Consider the following 23,055-nt stretch of genomic DNA (forward strand, 5'->3'; position numbering starts at 1 on the left):
AGTCACCATATCTTAGTAGATCATGGCTAAGCCAACTACCAATGGTCCTGAAATGATGTAGCCTAAAAAGGTGGAAACAGGGAGCAAGGCAGGGGAAGGATAGTTCTAGTGTGATGTCAAGAGGCCAAGAAAAAGAGGTAGAGATTAGATCACACACACACCCAAGGAGGGAGCAACAACTTCTCATCATGGAGCCTAATGTAGGACAAACAGCCTAACATCACCAGAAAACATGGACCCCCATGAGGCACTGAAGACATGGGCTGCCCCCTCTGAGTGTCTTGGCCACAGTGCCAAAGCCCACTACAATCAAACACATGTACTCACACATGTTCATGCACATACAGGTGTCCATATATGAATTTGGTCACAAAGTTTGCAACATGGTTTTATATACATATACAGACACAAGTCCATGTGTGTATTTACATACACATCTACACATGTATAGACACTACACCTGTGTGTATGTACATAATAGACTCATGTGTAAACACATATCATATCACACATGCCATTTCTCTCCTAGAATGTAGCCTCTTCTCATTTTCATTCTAGTTAGCTCCTCTTTTCCAGGTACATTCATTTCCAATGCCTTTGGCTCCTCCACCAATGCCACCATAGTCCCTAAACTCATCCATAGGAAATCTCGTCATCTTGTAAGAGCCAATCAGACTTGGTACTCACAATTCATGATTGATTGGAGGATAGAGCCATCACCTCCTTAATCTCCATTTAAGAAGAGGGACACAGAGCAGATCTCTTCAGACTTCTCACAATCTTCCATATGACTCTACTCATTTTGGATTTCTTTGACTTCTCCAGGCCAAGTACATTCCACCTCTCCATTCCCCCCCCCCCCTTTTCATCTTTCTTTTCTGAGATGTTTTTCCCCTGTAAACTGAGGGCAGGGACTCTCTTTTTCACATTTGAATCACTAGCACTTAGCACGGTACCAAAAATATTAATGTTTTCTATGACTGAGTCTTATTAAATCTATCCTTCACCTTCATCAAGTCTTATAGTCCCTCCATGGTATTCTCCAAGGTCATCAACCTTGTTCTGGTTTCACTTTCCTTGCTTCCCAACTTTGAATTTTTAACCATTTCAGCTCTACATTTGCCTTTACTCTTCAATCTCTTATTCCCTTGCCCTGATGCCACTCAGATTTTACCCATCTGTAACCCTAGATTATATTTAACATATATATCCTTTGCTCCTACTTATCTTGTATTAACCTGAAGGGAATGGAATAGGGATGGGGATAAGAAATAGAAAGTAGTCTGCTATGGCAATACCATAGGATTATGTAATTAAGACTAAAAAATAGAAAGGGTCAAGTTGCCAAACAAAGAATGTATATGATGCATACACCATGTAACTCATTGTAGATGGCTAACCATGTGCTTGGGAGGAGCCTTTTTCATTGGTTAAACAGATTAAAATAATGGCATCTTCACTGATAATAGATAGCATTTATATATAGTGCCTTTTTGTTATTATTCAGTCATTTTAGTCATGTCCAACCCAATTTGAGGTTTTCTTGGCAAAGATACTAGATCTAGTTTACCATTTTCTTCTCATTTTATAAATGAGACATTGAGGTAGTGTTAAGTGACTTGCTCAGGGTCATACAGCTAGTGGCTTTCCCAAGGCCACAAAGCTAGGTCATTATGAAGTGTCTGAGGCCAGATTTGAACTCAGGAAGATGAATCTTCCTGACTCTAGGCCTGGCATTCTATTCACTGCACTACCTGACTGTCCAGGTAGTGCTTTAACCATTGCTAATTCTAGGACCTGTATCTATTATTTCCAATTTTTTTTCATTATTTAGCTTGCTCCCCATTAGATTATGAGCTCCTTGGCAGTAAGGACTGTCTTTTGTCTCTTTTTGTGTTCCAAGAGCTTGGCATAGTGTCTGGCACATCATTTTGGAAAGACATAGGGCACATGACTGATCAGAAAGTGAGGCTCTAAATATCCAATAACATGAGTAAGTTTCTCTCTTCAATACCAATTCTAAGGTGTTCAGTATGGTGGCCCCAATAGATAGAAGTTTTTCCATAATCAATTCCATTCAAATCATTTATTAAACAAATGTGCAGAGCATTTTACTGGATCCCAGCAAAAAAATACCAAGATTAGATAATATATAATGCTCCATGATTATTGAGCTTAATTAATGCCCAGTAAGTGAGTTGGACACATGACATACAAACTAACCCTATGCAGTGGGTATTCCAGATGTGACGGTCATCATTTTACAGATAATAAACTGTGCCTGGGGGGCTTAGATCCTTGTTCAGAGGTTGGTGGTAGGAGATGAGTTCAGCTCTCCACATATCAAGCACCGATTCTATTAATATTCTGCCTTGGCCTACTGGGCCACAGGCTGTAGGGATGGAAAAGAGGAAAGAGACATAAGATATATTGTGACAGCAGAGTTGAGAGGACATGGTGACTAATTAGATGGGAGATGTATGGGAGAGTAAAGAGTCAAAAGCAATGGCAGTTTTTCTACATGGGAGAGTGGGAAGATAAGGGTCTGCTCAGTAGAAACAATGATACTTGTCTAAAGTTTCAAAGATCACAAGGGAACATCAATGGTAATTTGCTTAGAAGTGAAACCAGAAGCCCTGGAACTAAATGAGATTCCCAAGGGGAAGGAACAGAGATGCAAGGGAAGAAGGCTAAGGACAAAACCTTGGGGAAATAACTTAAGGGCTGAGGAAAAGCTGATCCAAGGAGAAGTTAAAAGATGAAGAACTAGCATGACATGATAAAGTCCAAAGTGCTGGATTTTGGCTTAGGAGCTCAGAGTCCTATGTAGACTTGGACTCACTGGCAGAGGACAGGCAAACCTTATAATACCCAAGAGCCTCAGATATATAATTTGTAAGGTAAGACTAATAATGCTTCTATGATATGCCTCATACTCTTATAGTGATGAAGTATATTGCAAATCTTAGAGAGCTATCCAAATAAATGACTGATTAGACTTGATATTAACCAAAAGAGAATGCAGTATCAGAAGCCATGGAAGGAGAATGTACTCAAAGGGAAAGGGTGGTTGATAATGTAAAAACAACAACAAAAACTATTGAACCAAAGGATTAAAAACTGGGAGGGTGGGGCTAGGTGGCACAGTGAATAGAGCACTGGCCCTGGAGTCAGGAGGACCCCAGTTCAAATCTGGCCTCAAGACACTTCATAATGACCTAGCTTTGTGGCCTTGGGAAAGCCACTTAACCCCATTGCCTTTCAAAAAAAAAAACCCAAACTGGGAGGGAGAAGGTTACTGTTTTTGGCTTCAGAGGTCAACAGCAATCTTTAGGAGAGCCATTTTAGTAGAGAAATTACATTGAAAGGTGTTACAATGGTAAGGAACTGGAAACACTGAGTAGAGAGATCTTTTTTTAGTGGTTTGGAAGTAAAGGAGAAAAGGGAAGGGAGCTGGGAGATGGATCAGGTAAAGAGTCAAAGATAGACTTCTGCATGTTTCCAGCAGGGTGGAATGGATGCAGAGACAGAAATGCAAGAATAAGAGATGACAGGAGGGGCAATGGCCTGGGGCTGGGAAGAACAGAGCAGAAAAGAGTTATTAGCTTTGGTAAGAAGTCAAGATCCCTCTTCTCCATGACTAATAAAGGGGGAGCAGAATTAATTATTCTGATAATTGCAGTTGAGTAAGAAAGCTTAGTGAAATCTTTCTCACCTTCATACTGTTTCCTTTAATAAAACATTATATACAAAATTTTCAACTGAACTTTGGCTTAACTGGTTTAGGGCATGAAGAAGACCCTTCCATTAAAGTTGCTCATGAAACTCATCGTCTTATCCAGTTGCCTATTGTATTGAGAAGCCGGGACTTGTCCAGCATCACCCAATCAGTAGGTATCAGAGGCACCATACCCCAGGATCTTCCAAACTCAGATAAGCTCTCTATCCACTATAGCACTGCTTTGGTACGTTATCAACAGAACTGACATCAATATAAACAACTGAACCTCCTTTGCAACTATTTACATTTTAACAAATGAAATTTAACCTATAATAAGATATAAAAACTTTTCAATTCAGCCCTCTATATCTCCATCAGGATTCTTAGTTTTCCATTCACTGTTATCCTTATTTCATCCTCTCATCTGGTTACCAGGATACATTTTTCCTCCTGTGTCTTCATTATATACTCAGCATAATCCACACTTCTGTTCCCCAGACTTGCCAGTCTTAATTGCAAGATAAAATTCCATTTATGGACCATACTTTATTCAACCATTAGTAATTAGACATTTTATGCCACATGTTCATGCAAACAATATTTCATTATTCTCACAAATCTCCCCAAAGGAAGGTAAAATATGCCAATGTGCTTTAAAAAAAGATCATTAAATTTGGCAATTAAGAGATCATCGGGAATTTGAAGAGAGCAATTTAAGCTGAATGATGAAGCCGAATGCCAGAGTTCAGAGCCAGTGAAAGGAGAGGGAATGAAAACAGTGACTGTAGATGCTGTTTTCAAGATTCACCTTGAGAGAGATATAGGACAGTTTCTACTAGTGATGATCAAATCAAGTGAGAAGATTTAAATATGGGTGAGATACGATGATGTTTGTAGCCAGTAGAGAAGCAGTCAGTAGAAAAGGAGATTGGAGAGAGTAGAGATGATAGAGGAGGTATTCTGCTGGGGAAGATGAGGCAAAATGAGATCAAGGACGCAAGCAGCATGTTCATTAATAATCTAATCAAAGATGCAAATGCAAACAGCACTGGGGCAGCACCTCACACTAGTAAAAATCAGGAAAAATAATTCAAAGGAGAAACTCAATGCTCAGGAAGGAGTGAAGAGACAGGTACTCATTCATTAGTAGTGGAGCTGCAAATCTATAGGATCTCCTGAGAGAGCAAAAGTAACATTCTTAAAGCTTTACTCCACTATGAATTTGGAACAAGAATCACAGAATCTCAGAATTGAAATCTAGATCAAACTATCTACAGACAGCAACTCTCCAAGCCCATCAACAAAATTTTCATTTAGACTGGGCCTGAAGACATCCAGTGAGGGGAACCTGTTACCTACCACTGAAAGTGACCCTTTTTACCAATGAATTACCACCTGAATTGCCATCAGGTTTTTCCTCAGGTCAAGCCCAAATTTTCTTTTAAAACTTTCCTGACTGCTTCTGACTTTCCCTCTAGGGACAAACAGAGCAAATCTAATCCTTCTTAAATGCCCCATGACAGTTATTTCCTTCTGTAAGCCTGTTCTTCTCTGGCCTAGATAGTCTCAGTCTTTTTTTCAGGTAGTAATTGTGATGTGACCTGGGGGCCAGCATTCCTGTAGAGCCTACTATGAATCAAGTACCATGATGAGCACCACACAAATAGTTTCATTTGATTCTCACAACTCCTAGGTTTCTAGACCTAGGATTCTGTGACAATCCAAATACCTAAGATAGGTTGCCGACTGGTCCAGGGGATAGATTGGACCTTCAAAGGAATGGGAGGCCCTCCTCTGTTCCAGGTAATGCCTCCTGCCAGGCATGAAGGGAAGCTATGTGTCAGAAGCACAAGGCTGAGCCAAGTGATAAAGAGAAGATCCCAAGACTCTAGAGCTGAGATGGCAGGGAGAAGGGAAGGTCCTCTGGAGGCTCAAGTTGTTTAGTTTGTTGTTGCCTGAAGCAGCTTGACCTCTACCCCAGATTCTGAAGCCTTTCAGATACTATGCTACCCTCCTCCCCTACCCCTGGCTGGCTTCCCCCATTTTTGCCTCTTTCCTGGGCATTCACTCTGCCCACCTTTCCACAAGTTTCCTTAGTTCTCTAGGGCTATCTGTGTTTGGAGGGGGTTCCCTTCAACTCCAAGAAGGGAAAGACTTCTTGTGTGACCTTGGGCAAATTATCTTCTTGGGTCTACTTCCTCATGGGTAAAGAGGGTGTTGAGCTGGATGATTACTGAGGCCCCTTTTTAGCTTTACATCTATGATTTATTATATTATATGACATTCTCTTTGGAGAAAAGCCTTCCCTCTCTCATTACAAAGGTTTTCTCTAGGATTAATTATCTGACATTTACCAAATTTTATTTTATGAGAAAGGGAAATTATCTGATGTTTAATAAGCTCTGTGGTATGAGAAAATGCATTCTCATACCAATTACATTCATAAGAATTCCCTCCAGTATGAATCCTTATTCCTGAATAAGGCATGAACTATGGAAAACTTTGCCAAGTCCTTTAAATCAATAAGTTTTCTCTCCACTATGAGCTCTCTGATGTCGACTAAGTCCTGTGCTCCAACGAAAGGCCTTCCCACACTCACTACATTCATAAGGTTTCTCTCCAGTATGAATTCTCTGATGTCGAATAAAGTGAGAACTCCTGCGGAAGGCTTTCCCACATTCATAACATTCATATGGTTTCTCCCCTGTATGAGTTCTACAATGTCGAGTAAGATGTGAGCTATAGCGGAAGGTCTTCCCACACTGATTGCATTTGTAAGGTTTCTCTCCGGTATGAATTTTGTGATGCTGAGAAAGGTGTGTAATCTGGCGAAAGGCCTTCCCACATTCTTTGCATTTATAAGGCTTCTCTCCAGTATGAATTTTATGATGGCGACTAAGTTCTGCCCTCTGACAAAAGGCCTTCCCGCAATCATTACATTCATAAGGTTTTTCTCCAGTATGAGTTATTTGGTGTTCAGTTAATTCAGTATTCCGGAGGAAAGTCTTTCCACATTCATGACATTCATAAGGTTTCTCTCCAGAATGAATTTTCTGATGTTGAGTAAGGCCTGAGTTTTGGCAGAAGGCCTTCCCACATTCACTGCACTTATAAGGTTTTTCTCCAGTATGAATTCTATGATGTTGAATAAGGCCTGAGCTCTGACGGAAGGCCTTCCCACATTCATTACATTTATAAGGTTTTTCTCCTGTATGAATTCTATGATGCTGAATAAGTCCTGTACTCTGACGGAAAGTCTTGCCACATTCATTACATTCATAAGTTTTCTCTCCAATATGTAGTTCACGTTTTTTGATAAGTTCTAAATTATAATTGAAGGATTTTCCACATTTATCATACACAGGAAAGATCTTCTTTGAACACATATTATTAAATTTTCTTAGCTCTGAATACAGTCTAAAGCTTTTCTGCATGTCATACTCACGGAGACTTTTTTCAATCAATTCTCTCTGATGTGGAAAAAGGACTGGTTCTACAGTAAAGCTTCTCCCATATTTATTATATACATTTCCTCTTCCTTGATTGGGAATTTTAATTTGGATGACTTTTACTTGTTCAGAATGTCTCTCCTCTTGGCTCAGCTGTCTCTTTAATCTAGCATCATATTCCCAGGAATCTCTCAATTTAGAGACATAGAGACCATCCTGTGTGAGTGGATTGGACAGTTCTTTGTCCAGTTTTGGAGATGAATCTTTGACTTCAAGCCCAGTGTCCCAATCTGAAAGAAATAAGACATTTAAATATACCCTCTTACAGAATGTATGTGTTTCCCCCCTTTCTGTGTACTTTTAACAGATTTTTGTCATTATCATTAACATATAGTCAACATGCATTTTTTAAATTCTGCATCACCTTTATTTTTCAGGTGTCATTTCATATGGTATGACAATATCCAATCACATTCATATATCACATTATTTTCAATTATCCATTCAAAAGGAGATGTACACTGTTTCCCTTCTTTATCTAACATGCGGAATGCAACTAGGATCATTTTCATGTAGGCAAATCTCAAAGACACCATGCTTAGGGCACAAAGTGTGGGATAAGCAAGTTAAGGAATATGAGTAGTTTGGCATTCTTCTTCCATAAGTCCTTCCTGCTTTCCCAAGAATGCACATTTCCTAATGCATAGCTCTACCAACAGAACAATAGCAAACTTGCTTTCCTTCAGCACTACTGGCATTTCAAGGGCTCTTTTTTTTAGGTGTATTCTGCTATATTCTGCTGTATTTTTTTAGGTGTATATTCTGTTATAGAGACCTACATGGTTGCCTAACAATCATCTAGATCTACTTAGTGAGAATGGCATGAAGGCATTTAAAGGTTGCTCCAGTTCTCAGGTCCTTTTTACTCAGATAATAAAGATCCTTGTGAACAGGTCCATGGATGAAGAGAATGAAGAGAATTGTTTAGTCTGAAGAAAAACATTTGGGGGGGAGAGGGTAGGGGAAGGAAGAGTGGGAATGAAGCGGAGTCCGCAGCATGATGTCACCAAAAGGAAAATCCAACTTGTTCTACTTGACCCCAGAGACGAGAACAAGAAACCAGGCTTGGTCAAAGAAAACCTTTTCAAATAATCGGATTCAACCAAAAATGGAGCTAGAAACTTTGGCAGGCAGTTGGTTTCTCTGTTCTAGACAAACTCAAGCACAAAGGCCTGAGCTGGATGACCAATTCAATACCACCTAAAGTGGATTCTCCAGTCATGGGCAGGACAAGACAAGTCACTCCAGTCCTTTCGCATTCGTCAATTCCATGGACTTTTCCAGGAATCCAACACTGTTGGAATAACCAAACTCAGAAAACACTCATCAGCGGTTTGAATTCCAGTGAAATAGTTCAGGGGTCTGTTCTTGGCCATGTGCTGTCTGACACTTCTATCAGTGATTTGGAGGAAATCAGAGAGCGTTCTTGTCATTGTCACCATCCTCTCTAGAGTCTATTCTTACTAACATGTCTGTACACCTTAGTCATTTGCTAGTTCATCATCATTCAAATGTCATATCTGTGTCCTCACCAGTCTAGTCCAGACCCTCACCACCTTTCATTGTACTATATTCAGTAAATTTTAAATTGGTTTTCATGCTGCTAGTATTTGCTGTCCGTAAACTATCCTTTCCACATAGCTAACTGAATTGATATTCCTAAAACACAGATCTGACCATGTCATTTTGTTATTCAAAAATCTTCAGTGGCTCTCCAGTAAAATACAAACTTCTGAGTGTGACTTTTAAAGCTGATGACAATGTAGTTCACACTTACCTTTCTAGCCTTATTTCCAAGCCCTTCATCTCATTCATAATAAATGTTGTTGTTTCCTCATAAATAACATTTCATTTTCCACTAGAATGGAATGCATATCCTCCTTGTTTTTATCTTGTGGAATCCCTTGCGTATTTTAAAGTTCAGCTTGGGCATCATCCACATACAAGGCCTTTCCTAATTTCCCTCACTAAAACAACTGATGGAACTTTAAAAATAATTCATATTTACTCACATGTATACATGAAAAAGATACCCAATAGGATGTCAGCTTCTTTAGGGCAGTTTTTTTTTTGTCTCTGTGTCATAAATGTCTTTCATAGTGCAGGAGTTTAATAAAAGCTTCCTGTTAATACTGTCCTGAGCCCTTTTTCTATTTTTCTACATTTTCTCCTTTTCTTGCTGACTTCATAAGCTCCCAGGCATCTCCAAAATCAACATATCAAAATCATAAATCATACCTCTCTTCAAAAGGTCCCTAATTCTGTCCAGAACACCACGATCCTTGCAGCCCTGACTCTTTCTCTCTCAAAGTCTCCATTCAATGAGTCCCTATGTCTTTTCCATTCTACTTCCACAGTATCTCTCAAACCTATCCCCAACTCAAGACAATATCCTATTGCAGGCCAGCATCACCCCTGTCATGGACTATTGTTGTAGGCCTCTCTACCTTCAAGGTCTTCCCTACCCAAAGCATCCTCCACAGAGCAGCCCAAATCTTCCTAAGCACCAGTCTGCCCATGTCTCTACCCTGCTAGAAGTCTTACAGAAAGCCCCACTGACTCTAGGATAAAACACAAAGTCCCCTATGCCGCACTCTGGCAACCTTTACTCACTCTCATCCTCCTGCCCTCTGAGTCAAATGAAACCAAGTACTATTCCCTGCTTATGTTCAACATTCTGCTCAACTCAGTTCGAGCATCCACCAGGTCCATGAGGTACCAGGAATACAGAGACAACAATACTATTCCCAGTGTTCCACAGACCTCCAAGCATTCACACAAGCCTTAGGCCATATTTAAATGTCTTCCCAGATCTTACTTTCCTTCAGAAATCAGCTAAGGAGTGATCCAGCCTCTTCAAGACAGGGCTATTTCGTTTCTCTCATGATGTCACCAGCACCCAGAAGAGTCCCAACCACCTTGAGACATGAATGTTCTCCCTCTCTTGGAAATGCCAGGATTTCAAAATGCCTAGAGAGAGTGCATACATATACCCTTCACACCTTCATCTCATATTACTTATTTTTACCTACTCACTTTCTTAGTCAAACTAGACAGAGAACTCCTACACTCACAGAAGGCAGAGGACTTTTGTTTTTCTGTCACCAAGACAAAAGAACAGAAATAAATATATAGGAGATGCTCAAAACATCGTGTCAGACTGAACAGAAAAGTTCGAAGGAGTTTTTAAACTGACAGTAAGATCCCAATAGAGATTGTGTCAGTCTAGAGACTGGGCTAAATCTAGTTAGAGGAAATTTAATAGCAATGACTATAACACCTTACATTATAAATGGATTCAAAACAAATCAGCTTCACAAGTAAAAGATGGGGAAGAGGGGCAGCTAGGTGGCGTAGTGGATAAAGCAACGGCCCTGGAGTCAGGAGTACCTGGGTTCAAATCTGGTCTCAGACACTTAATAATTACCTAGCTGTGTGGCCTTGGGCAAGCCACTTAACCCCATTTGCCTTGGAAAAAAAAAAGATGGGGAAGAATTTATCGGAAATTGCACCCCCAAAGAAGACTGTCCTCTCACATATGGGTAAATAAAAGGGATTAGGGAAGAATAGGGTATTTCCTTACATGTGGTATAGCTGCAGAAACAACCTAAAAAATGACTACATTAAAAATAAATAACAAAGCAGGTAAAAGAAATGCATAATGTAAGCATAAGCAAATAAGTTTAAAAGACATCTATTCATAAGAGCTGCCAGGTGATAGAGTGGATGGTGTGTTGGTCCTCAAGTCAAAAAGACTCACCTTCCTGTGAAGCCTAAATCTGCCCTCACTTATTAAGAGTGTAACTCTGGGTAGGTCACTTCACTATGTTTGCCTAAGTTCCTCATCTGTAAAATTATCTGAGAAGGAAATGAAAAACTACTTCAATTCTCTGCCAAGAAAACCCCAAATGGAGTCAAACAGTTAGTCATGACTAAAACAAAGGAACAAACAAAAATCTATTCATAGACAACATAACGATATGTTTAGAAAACCAAAGAAATTCAAGGAAAAAACTGATCAAGACAACAGCAACACCAAGACAGGAAAAATAAGAAGCCCTATTAAAATCACTTATACATCTAAGACAACCAGCAAAAAACCAGAATGGACAGAAAGAGAAATATCATTTATAACAATGACAAAATATAAAAAGTGCTTGGTATTAAGCTATTTGGAGACACAGAAGAACCATGGACAAAGCCAAAGGGAAAAAACCACACCTAAACATAGGCAATATTAAACAAATGGAGAAAATATGACAGAGTAACAAGGTACAGGAAGCTTCCTCTGCCACCTCAACGTCTCTGAACAGAAGCTACCCAGAACATTCTGGTCCAAAAAGTGGTTGCAGATCCAGCCCCAAGGGGCCCAAACCTGGGTCAGGTGCAGTGACAAAGTCTGCTGGCACCTCTGTCATTCTCTACCACAGTGAGCCCGCTGTAGACCACGCAAGGAGCAAGCAGAGGCCAGTAGCAGCAGAGGAGGTCGGATTGCACGACTGAGCGAGTCTCCATTTCATGGGGCAGCTTTAGCAAGAGAGGAACCAGGGCATAAATCCAGACCAGACGGTGGTCTAGTCTCGGGTGGAGCTCTCTGGCTGGCTGAGAGAAGAGTGAGAACTTCAGCCAGAGCTGCTCTGACCTGAACCAAGATCTCAGAGTTCAGACGGGAGACTAGCAATCAGAATTTTTCCCAGACCATGCCTTACATCCTGGAACACTCAATACTTCAAGAAAAACAACCTTGGAAGTGTAGAGTCTTCTTCCACCAGTGGGCAGGGTCTGGCCCTGAGGCAGGAGCTTCAGTAGTGACACTCCTGTTACCAAAAGAGTCAGACACTGTGCTAAGCTCTTGATAATTGGTATCTCATGGAATCCTCACAACAATCCTGGGAGTTGTTATTATTTCACTGTTGAAAGAACTGAGACAGACAGAGGTCACAGAGCTAGTCCAAGGGTCTGAGGCCTGAATTAAACTCAAATTCATGTCCTGGTCTGCCATTCTATCCACTGCATAATCTTGCTATTTGTAAATGTACACACACAAAAGGATTTCAAAAAAGTCTTCAAAACAAGCCTCAAAGAAAAACATAACAAGCTCAAATTCAACTGGAATTTTTTGAAAAGATGAAGCAAGATTTGAGAGAAAAATGAGTTAAAATATTTTTATAAATGAGTCATGGAAAAAAGATTTAGAAGAAGAATTAACAGTTTAGCACAAAAGATACAAAACCTTGCCCCTGTTAACAAACTCTCTGAAAATAGGATAGATCAAATAGAAGCTAATGATTCCATTAGACATCAAGAAATATGAAAACAAAATCTGAAAAAAAGAAGAAAATGTAATGGCAAAAACAAATGACAAAAAAACAGAATGAAGAGTGATTGTTTCAGATCATTGTAGTACCTGAAAACTATAAGCAAAAAAGAGCCTAGACATCATATTTCCCAAAAATCATATTAGAAAAACTGACCACACTTTGTAAAACCAGAGGGCAAGTAAAAAATAGAAATAATCCATCCTCCTAAAAGAAACCCCAAAAGAAAAATTTCCAGGAATATTCATTCTATACAAAATTCAGAGGAGGGAATACAGAGGGCAAATTAAGGGAAGAAATGACTAATTCTAAGCAAAATAAACTATCTGAGGATGTACAAAAATATTTATATCAGCTCTTTTGCAAACTGAAGGAATGTTCATCCACTGGGGAATGACTGAACACATTGTGGTATATGACTGTGATGGGATTTATTATGCCATAAGAACGGATGAAAGGATGTTTTCAGAAAAACCAGGGGCGGGGCAGCCAGGTGGCACAGTGGATAGAGCACGGGTCCTAGAGTCAGCAGGACCTGGGTTCAAATCTGATCCCAGACATTTAATACTTACTTAGCTGTGTGACTCTGGGCAAGTCACTTAATCCCATTGCCTTGAGTAAAAAAAAAAGGAAAAAAAAGAAAAACCTGGGAAGACTTGGATGAACTGATGCAAAGTAAAGTGAGCAGAACCAGGAGAACAATTTATATAATAATAATAATATTGTAAAAACAAACAATTTTGAAAAACCTCTGAACTCTGATCAGTGTAATGAATCAACAACAATTTTCCCAAGGACTCATGAAAAAAACATGCTGCCCATCTCCAGAGAGAGAGAGAGACACAAAGGGCTCATATTGCAGAATAAAAAATTAAGGGGCAAATGGGAGGGGAAAATGGCTAATGTAGAAATCTATATTGTTAGTCTAATTTTATTTTTTAAATGAAACACTTGGGGGGGGGAGGAAAAATGGTGGATTTTTTTATTGATTCTAAAATTAATTTTAAATAAATAATTTAATAGTGAAAGATCTACTACTTATAGCTAGGTAAAGCTAATGTAATAATGATAGCAATACCAATAATAACAAAATCTAAATATTAACAGGTTCTTTAACATGGAATTAAATAAAATGGTAAGAAAATTTATGTGGAGAAGTAAACAGAAAAGAACATGAAGAGAATTATGGACAAGAAGGGGAAGGGGAGAAAGAGGGACCCACTCCAACAAATTTGATTATATAAATGAATGAATTTGATTATATAAAATTTTTGCATGTTAACAAGTCAGTATCTCTCTGCTAAAAAAAGAAAGAACTCAGTTGAGAGAAAATCTTTGCCATAAATATTTCTGCTAAATCTTTGACATTTAGACCAAAGGCAATGACATAATTTATAAATAGAACGGATGCATTTCAAAAAATAAAAGTTGAAAGCATATGAAAGTCAGGTCTACCCCAAAAGAGAGGAACACAAGTAGTCCATAACCACCAAAAGCAGTACAAAATCTCTAGTAATGAAATACAAATGAAAATGCAAAACACACAAATGGAGATGTATTTAAAATATAAATATTAAAGGACAGCACATGATTCTATAGCTGTTAAGTTGAGAACTGGGGTATCTTCTGAAAAGCTGTAAAAGCCCCCCCAGTTTCTGACAGATGGAGGAGGAAATATTCAGAATCAGTCATGCTAGATGCATGGTTGGGATGCAAATTTAATAAATGTTAAGGACAATGTAATTTTTATTTTTTTATTTTAGGCTTTTTTTTTTGCAAGGCAAATGGGGTTAAGTGACTTGCCCAAGGGCACACAGGTGATTATTAAGTGTCTGAGAGCAGATTTGAACTCAGGGACTCTTGACTCCAGGGCTGGTGCTCTATACACTGTGCCACCTAGCTGCCCCTACATACATTTTCAAAAGGAAGAAAAAACCATCCCCAGGGAGGTAGGGCAGTTCATGCAGTAGGTTCTGTGTTCTGATTGAAGGATGCTCCAGAATCCTTGTGCCCATCAGGCTCCTTTGTCTGAGGGAAAGGCTGGGGAGCCAGTCTCACCCCCACTTTTGGCACTCCCCCCCTTTATCTCTGGAGGCTTAAGGTCTCTGACATCAATAAAGGGGGGCTCTCTGGATTCATAATATTTATCCAAGTGTCTTCTACATATCTCCCAGGTAAAACTATTCAAGTGCTGAACTGCCCTGAATAACCAGTTGTTCCTGATGTTCCCCACTTGGCTACCTGTGTCCCCAAACTCACCTGTATAGCTGCCTCCAGGGACTCCACTCTCTGGCCACCAAGGGGCTCCACTTTGCTCCAGCTGACAGATCACATCCGGTTTGGAAACTGTAAGGCCTGCTCATTAGAAATGGCAAAGTGATGGGCAGCGAGGGTCCCTTCCCGATTCCATCCTCTCTCCCTCCCTCCCACCCCTCCCAATCCTTCCAAGGAGCAGCAGGCTTGAGGGGGAGACCCAGAAGGCAGAAGAGGTTTCTAAAACCTCTTCTGGTTTGTCTTCTTAGGAAATAGTGGGCGATGCATCACAGAGTGGCACAGGGCTCCTCACTAACAGGATGGGGATCTTCTGAGTCCTCAACTAGAGGAGAGATTATCTGTCTTGAGCAAGCAGTCAGTGGGGGAGACCCCAATTCAGGACCTAAGCTGATGGCTTCCAGTTCTAAAAACCAAACGCTTTTCATTTGGATCCGTGGAGCATGAGGGCCCTTGGCTCCTAGCCCTATCTGGTCTGGGCTGACCCAATTATAACTACCAAACATCAATGACCTTCTATGGCAATCACCAAGAGAGGAAGCAAAAAGGGGGCCCAGAGGAGCCTCCTTACCCAGGCACAGCAGGTTGCGGTAGTTCTCCAGCATCACCTCCCGGTACAGCTCCTTCTGGGCGGGGACCAGATGCCCCCACTCCTCCCAGGTGAAGTCCACGGCCACATCCTTGAAGGTCACGGACTCCCAAAACACCCAAGAGGCCCGTGCTTGGCCGGCAGTCATCCTTCCCAGGGACCTGGGAAGGAGAAGGGAAGATGGTGGGGCTGTTAGGGGGCCTGCTCACAGCACCTGCGGCCTGGGCCCCAAGGGATGTGGGTACTGAGCACCCACGAAGGGCCCGAGATGGGGTGGGGTGCTGCCGCCTCAAAAAGAAAACTGGGTCGGGATGTCTCCATCTACAAAGGACTTCGGCAAGAGTTGGGGCTGCGAGGGCTGCTCTCCCCGGTTTGGAGAAAACCGGGCTCAAGGAAGGCTGAGGGGGCTCTTGGATCCAAAGCTGGTAATGTGACCCCTAGACCTGACCGGGTTCCTCATTTGACTTGCTCCCCTTGCGTGGATCTCCCCAAAGGAGGCCAGGGGGTGCCCACGCGGGACCGGCACCCACAGCCTCCTCCAAGAGGCATCGGGGGAGCCACCCTCTCCTCCGACCATCGGGAACCACTTGTGTCCGACAGCAGACTCGCCCTGGCACCCAGGTGGCGGCGACTGGCACAAGCCGGCCAAGCGCGGCAGATGCCCAGTCTCACCCATTCCACCCGACCCCCTAAGCCACAGAGGCGGCGGCAGAGGTGACCGTGAAGGGAGAATTCGTGGGGGACGGCCAGGTGGGGGGGGGCCGGGTGGGGGACAGCCAGGTGGGGGGGCGGCCAGGTGGGGGGGACGGCCAGGTAGGGGGGCGGCCAGATTGAGGACAGCCAGGTGGGGGACGGCCAGGTGGGGGGGACGGCCAGGTGGGGGGGCGGCCAGGTGGGGGACGGCCAGGTGAGGGGGGCGGCCAGGTTGGGGACAGCCAGGTGGGAGACGGCCAGGTGGGGGGCGGCCAGGTGGGGGACGGCCAGGTGGGGGGCGGCCAGGTGGGGGGCGGCCAGGTGGGGGACGGCCAGGTGAGGGGGGCGGCCAGGTTGGGGACAGCCAGGTGGGAGACGGCCAGGTGGGGGGCGGCCAGGTGGGGGACGGCCAGGTGGGGGGCGGCCCTGGAGGTCCCGCCACCGTCGCCTTGCCAAGAAAAAGAAGATTCCGGCCGGGGGCCTCGGCCTCTCCCGGGCCCCTCCAGCAGGGCCCGGCCGCCCCCAGGCTCCGGGGCTCCGCGAGGCCGGGCCGGGCCGCCCGGGGGGGGGGGGGGGGGGGGGCGCTCTCTGCACTCACCGTGGGGGCGGGGGCAGGGAGGCGCCTCCGATTGGCCGCCGCCGCTCCCTGACTGCCCAATGGGCGCAGCCGTTCGTGGGGGGCGGGCCCGGCGGGCGGGGGGGGGGGCGCGGGCCTGCCGGGCCCTGCCCTCGGGGCGGCCTCCGCCGAGGGGGCCCGAGAGCGGGAGAACGGCGGCACCGGAAGCGGCGCCTGCCGCCGGGGGCCGCGGGCAGGAAGTGACGCCCTCGGACGGGGGGCGGGGCCGGGAGGAGGGAGAGGCGGGCTGAGCCTGCCCTGCCTGGGGGCGGGGCCGGGGCGGGGCCGGGGCGGGGCCGAGGCGGGGCCGGGGTCCTCCACAGCCCCCCAGACACGATCAGAGCCCGCGCTGAGGCCCCGGGCCCGAGGGGCAGCCGGCCGTGACTCGCCCAAGCCCCCGCGGCCCGTGACAGGCGCGTGTCCCGACCCCGGGCCCCGCATCCAGGGCCTCATCCGGCCGGGCCGGGCACGGCGCCCCGCCCAGAGCCGCCCCAGAGCCGCCCCAGAGCCGGGGGCGAGCATCGGCGTGGGCACCGCGGCCGTCCTCCAGGGACCTGCAGCCTGCCCGGCCCGGGCGGCGCCGGGGAGTCTGCCCGGCCCGGGCGGCGTGGGCCCTGGGCTCGTCTCACGGCCCTCCCCGGGCCGCCTGGGCGCCCCTTCCCGTGGGCCCAGCGCCCCGCGGCCCACTGGCGGCCAGCTGCTGTGGGAACACATTGCTTCTCCTCCTTTTGCCCTTCAGCACATAGACCTGGCCGTGGCGTGGCCGGACCAAAGCCGGGCAAGCTTAGGGCGCCAGATTGCTCCCCAGAATGGTGGGATCCGTTCACATCCACTCCCCCTTCCAGCATTCAGCATTTCCTTTTCTGCCATTTTAGCCGATCCGATAGGGGTGAGGGGGTGCCCCAGTTATTTTAGTTGGCATTTCCAGGAGACGGTATTGTAAGGATGTGGGAGCCGGGTATATGCGTGGGCACTAGGCAAGAATGCAGAAGACTGGGTCAGATGGGACACTAGTGAAGCGGGAGAAGAACATTGATCTCATGGTTTTACCCGATCCTTACAACAACCCTGGCGGGGGGCGGGGGTTCCACCTACCCTCATTTCATAGACAGAAAACAGGTCCAAGAGAAATGACTCGGGGTCCCACAGCTAATATATGTGAGGCAGGATCGGAGCCAGATTTTCCTGGGTCCAAGTCTAATAACACTATCCCTGAACCACTGGAGAATACAGGAAGGCGAGGAGTCGAGGATACATAGAGAAGAGTTGGCCTTGACAAGGAGATCCACCCTTCCATTTGGTAGAAGAGGGAAAGAGAAGATAGTGGGGTGAAGGAATGGCCTCCCTGCAGGGAAGGCGCAGTTGAGACTACAAAGCACAATATTGTAGCTGACCCTGTCCGTTGGCCCGGCTCCCTTTGGCTTGCATGAATATGAGTTGGAGGCAGATGGAGAGCGCAATCCAGGGTTGGAGCTTCATGTTTGGGTGACAGGACACGAATGCAAGGGAGAACAAAGCAGAGGATACGACAGAATTGAACTGCTTCCCTAAGAGGCCAGGATGGGGGAGGGAAGAGAGGCTAGCAAGTGCAGAGAGCATGAAGACCTTGGTTAGGGGCTCTAAGGCAGAGGGCAAGCTGAAAGACAAGATGGTGATCAATGGAGTTGTTCAAACAACACTGGTGGGAAATCAGAAGATCAAGGATGCAACCATCTCTGTAGGAAATAGGGAAAGGAATAAGCATTTGTATACCTATGAGATATAGGGTACTCAAAGAGGACTAGCCCTCTCCTGTGAGGACCCCACCCTCTTTTCCCAAGAAAGTCCCTCAGTAGAAAATCTTATGGGAACACTCTTTAGGGAATTTTTACAGTGAAGGGTCCATTATCCCATAATTCTCTATAGACTGGTCCCTCAGATGTAAGGAATAGCTGAGCTCTCACTTGGGAAAACCAGGTTGAGGGTAACCAAGAGGCCTCAAACCCATGAGTAAGTTGAGGGGCTGTTTACCCTAAGCATGTGAAGACTTCCCCAGTGGAATAGGCAGATGAGAATAATCTGTTCCAATGACTAAAAAGGCAGCTGAAGCAGGGATTATGGAGCATTTAGAATGAGTTTAGACATCAAAGACACCAAGGACAGCCACCACCTCCTGGCCATCAAGAGCCATCTTTACCTTTGTCCCATCACTGGATTCTGATGAGTCTGGAAGAGAGAGTGAGAAAGACAGTGTCTGCCTCACTTAAATCTACTCTCACAAGTCAAGCTATTTCCCAGTGACATTATTGTTCTCTTCAAAAAACTAAGGAGAAACAACAAAAATGACAATATGCCAGGCACCGTTCTGAACTTTTTACAAATATTATTTCATTTGAGCTTCACAGTCCTACAAGGTAAGTGCTATGATGATCACCATTTTACTTGACTCTGAAGGACTTTGGGATTGATTGGGAGATAAAGGAGATACTAGCCCAGAATTGCAGTAGCTCAAAAGAAACCTGGGATGTGCAAATCTAAAAACATGTCTACTTGAGGAAACTGAGGTCAACAGGTCAAGTACCCAGGGTCATACAGCTAACAATTTTCTGAAGTCAAATTTGAATTCATTCTCCTAACTCCAAGTGCAGACTCCTATATATTGCTGACAAGGAGTGGAGGAGGAGAAAGAGGTCATGGGAGCTGAGTAATTGGGAGGTGGGGGGTGTTGAGAAGCATCACTATGTAGGTTGGCTTCCCTGAGTGTGAGGGGAGGCAGATGCTGAGCCCAACACTAACTCACTGTGTTAGTGTGGAAAGCAGCTGAGAAGGTAGCAGTCTCTTGGATCTGGAGCACCAGAATTGAGTGATGAATCTGGAATCAAAGGGTAACCTCTTATGGAAGAAAGGACCAGGAACTCAGGGTCATGGCGAGGGCTCCAGTGAGTGCCAGGGAATGGCAGGAGTAGGGAAGGAAGATGCCTGAGATAAAAGGAAGTGTCAATAGTGAGGAGTCAAGGATGACATCGAGGTTGTGAGCCTGAGGAACTGGGAGGATGATATTTGCCTCTGCAGTAGGATGGAGGGTAGGAAAGGATGAAGACAGATAATTTTCTGTTTGGGACATGTTTAGTTTAAAATGTCTACTGAACATTAGAGATGTCTGAAAGACAACTGGAGTTGCAAGGTTGGAGATCAGCAGAAAGGTTGGGGCAGAATGTGTAGATTTGACAGTCATCAGCATGGAAGCTGACGAAATCACCAAGTAGGATGGAAAAGTGTCCAGGACAAGATTCTGTGGGTCTCTTAAAGGACATGATCTGCAGGAGGATTCAGCAAAGGAGACCAGGGAATGGCTGGATAAGTAGAAGGAAAACCAAGAGAAAGGTTTCTGAAAACCTAGATTGGTTGGGTTTTGTCCTTCAATCTCAAAGAGAACCAAAATGACATTACCATGGTAGAATCAAGGTTCAACTGTGTCTGACTGTGGCTGATGAGACCAATTCAAATCCTGAAGGCTCTACCACAGGTCAGGCACAAATAGTTCTTATGCACATTTAGAGTAGAGATGTCTTTAGATTTGCACATCCCAGGTTTGAGCTACTACAATTCTGGGCTAATATCTCCCATATCTCAATTCCAAAATTCTTCAGAGACACCTTGAGAGTGTCCTTGTATCATTTGTGATCTCCATGTGGACACTTACCTTGTGTGAGTTCTCGGTAAAGTAGTTGCTTACACAAATGTACATTTGCCAGCTCATTGGCGTTTTCTCCTTGTAGTAATGTTTGAAAACTTGGCAGTTTAGCTCAAGAAATGGCCTCTGGTGTTTGGTGATCTTCAGAACTATTCAAATGGAAGTAATTGTTTCCTGACAATTGTAGATTGTCCAGGTTCCACAGACATGGGAGTCAATACACCAAATCCATAGACCTTCAGTTTGGTAGGCAGTCTAATGCCTCTTTTCTCTCCCTTTCCTTTGGGGTGTGGAATAGCCTTGAGATTTATATGTCTGTTTTTTATGTCAGCTTACTAGATGCACTGGACATAAAAATAAACCTGTGTGTGGAAAGGAGCCATTTGGAGCCTGCAGTGAATCAAAGTCCTGACCACTCTCAGACATCTTTGCTGGTATTCTGTGTCTGACCTCGCTGAACCTCTCTGTTGTGGTTTTCAAAAATAAATCTCCCCTTCCTATCTTGGGCTGTGGGCACCTTTGTATCTTGTACAAAGTGCCTCAGCACTAGTCTGATTGTCCTCCAGATAAAACTTTGCAGCTTAGACTCCTCTGCCTTTTGAGGAGCAGGCTTCAACTACTGACAGGAGTCTCTCAAATACTAAGCTAGTTCTGGCAATGCCTGTCAACCTTATCTTCTAGGTATACATCCCTGGAAAGTATACTGCCAAGGTCAGTGAATTTACCAACAGTATTCCAAAGTTCTCCATTTGCTCTAACCAGTGGTTCCACACAGGAATGGTGTGGTACTGGCTGAAGAACCTGTTGTCTGGGTGTTAACCATCAGACAAAATGAGCACAAGAGGCAGAGAATCCATGCATACTTTGTGATATCTCAGCTTCAGAGGTGACATTGAGAGCACAATCCTCTGCAAACAAAAAATTGCACCCCAACTCTCCATTTTAGTTTTGGCTTCCAGCCAAGTTAAATAATTCACACCAATGTGGTAGCTGATCTTGACACCATTTTTGCCTACATTGAAGGCATCCAACAATAGCTAAAAGTATCCTGCTAAGAAGCATGCAGGCATGCACACTACCCTGAGTTACTTCACTGGTGAGAGCATCATCTATTATCGAGAACCTGTGCAAGTTATCATGAAACTGAAGTTAAGTACTGACAAACCTCTCTGGGCAACCCAAAGTTTCAAAATTTGTTTGCTCAGAGAAGTTCATCGGTACTGAAAATCTATAGAAGAGAACATCAAGAAGGAGAAGATGATTAGCAGTGTCAGAAGCAATAGAGAGGGCAAGGAAAATGATAATTGAGAAAAAGAAAGATATGGTAATTTAGAAATCATCAGCAAAGGATGATGGAGGTGATAGTGGTGGTGGTGGTGGTGATGATGAGATATAACTTCTTCATACAAATCTTACAAGAAGGTAATCTTAGGAAATCATCTCTAAATCAAAATTAGATGAAATGAGAAAGAGATAAATAAGTCACCAAGTTGTCAATAAGAATTTTATTAATTATTATGAACCAAGAACATAGTACTTGGGATCCATAAAAAGGGGGGGAAGAGGGGCAAAAGACACTCCTTACTTTCAAGGAGCTCTAATGTCTAATGGTAGAGCCAGGGTGCAAACTACAAAATAGAGACTAAATTGGAGATCATCTCAGAGGGAAGGCACTAAGATTAAGGAAGATGAGCAAAGATTTGTGCAGAAGAGACTTTAGCTCAGACTTAATAGAAGGGAAGTCCGAAGGTAAAGATGAGGAGGAAGAATATTCTGAGTATGGGAGATAGCCACTATAAAGATCTGGAATCAGGAAATGCAGTACCTTGTGTAAGGAACAAGAAGGCCTGTGTCACTAGATCCTGGAGCCCATTGGGTTACTGTGAAATATCACCACAGGCTGCAAAAATTGAATATTGAGCAACATATGGGTAGTTGAAAGAAAAACAGACCATATACTAATTTTCATGAACTGGCAGAAAACCCAACCTTTTTCTACACATAGAAGCCTTCAAATATCCAGGTGAACTCAACAAAAAACTGGGGTCTATTTCATAGAAGAATGTCATCTCAGTCTTTCTCCTTACCAGAGTGTTCCCAAAGATGTTTTCATTGATTAAAATGAAAATGAATTTATCCCAATATACTTGTTTAACTGATGGTCATTTTCACCACCATCCAAAAAACTGCATAGAATATTAAATTTAGAATAACATAAACATAACTTGTCTATAAAACATTAAATATATGTAAATGATGTTATGAGAGTGACTTGTCCCAATAATGTTTCTATCTGAAACCTACTGAAAAAAGATTAGAATGAGATGATGATCATAAGAAGGCATATTGAGCACTGGAGGTATGAAACTGTGATGTATTGTGGCAGGTACCAAATGCCTAGAAAGCTACCCCATCATCATGATGATACCCCAGAGTTTATTGTGCTTTATCTTCCATATTACAAATACAAACCACATGTTTTTCTTGAGAATTAAGCAAAAATACTGAACTGGAAGAGGAGCATTATTTCAGGCAAAGGTATTGCTTACAAGGGGGAATGAAGAGAAATGAGGACTTCAGAAGTACCTCCTCTCTGCCAAACATGGTGCTAACCACTATCTACAAATATCATCTCATTTGACCCTCACAACAACCCTGCAAAGTA

General features: G+C 43.8%; 1 protein-coding gene and 1 pseudogene across 2 annotated transcripts; both read right to left on the bottom strand.

Moving 5' to 3' along the window:
• Positions 1-23,055, bottom strand: part of LOC141499640 (vomeronasal type-2 receptor 26-like) — an 841,716-nt pseudogene that overhangs the window by 617,844 nt on the left and 200,817 nt on the right.
• LOC141497141 (uncharacterized) lies at positions 1,873-16,799 on the bottom strand. Of its 2 annotated transcripts, XM_074199783.1 has the most exons (4): positions 16,700-16,799; positions 15,391-15,569; positions 14,808-14,903; positions 1,875-7,460 (listed from the first exon to the last, which is right to left on the bottom strand). In XM_074199783.1, exons 2-4 carry the CDS (start codon positions 15,554-15,556, stop codon positions 6,241-6,243), a joined length of 1,482 nt encoding a protein of 493 aa, XP_074055884.1. In that variant the 5' UTR covers positions 15,557-15,569; positions 16,700-16,799; the 3' UTR covers positions 1,875-6,240. The 2 variants fall into 2 exon arrangements, with proteins under 2 accessions (XP_074055885.1, XP_074055884.1); XM_074199784.1 differs by lacking the exon at positions 16,700-16,799 and having other exon boundaries at positions 1,873-7,460; positions 14,808-14,894; positions 15,391-16,185.

The sequence above is a fragment of the Macrotis lagotis genome, chromosome X (genome assembly GCF_037893015.1).
Source record: "Macrotis lagotis isolate mMagLag1 chromosome X, bilby.v1.9.chrom.fasta, whole genome shotgun sequence".
Taxonomy (NCBI): Eukaryota; Metazoa; Chordata; class Mammalia; order Peramelemorphia; family Peramelidae; genus Macrotis; species Macrotis lagotis.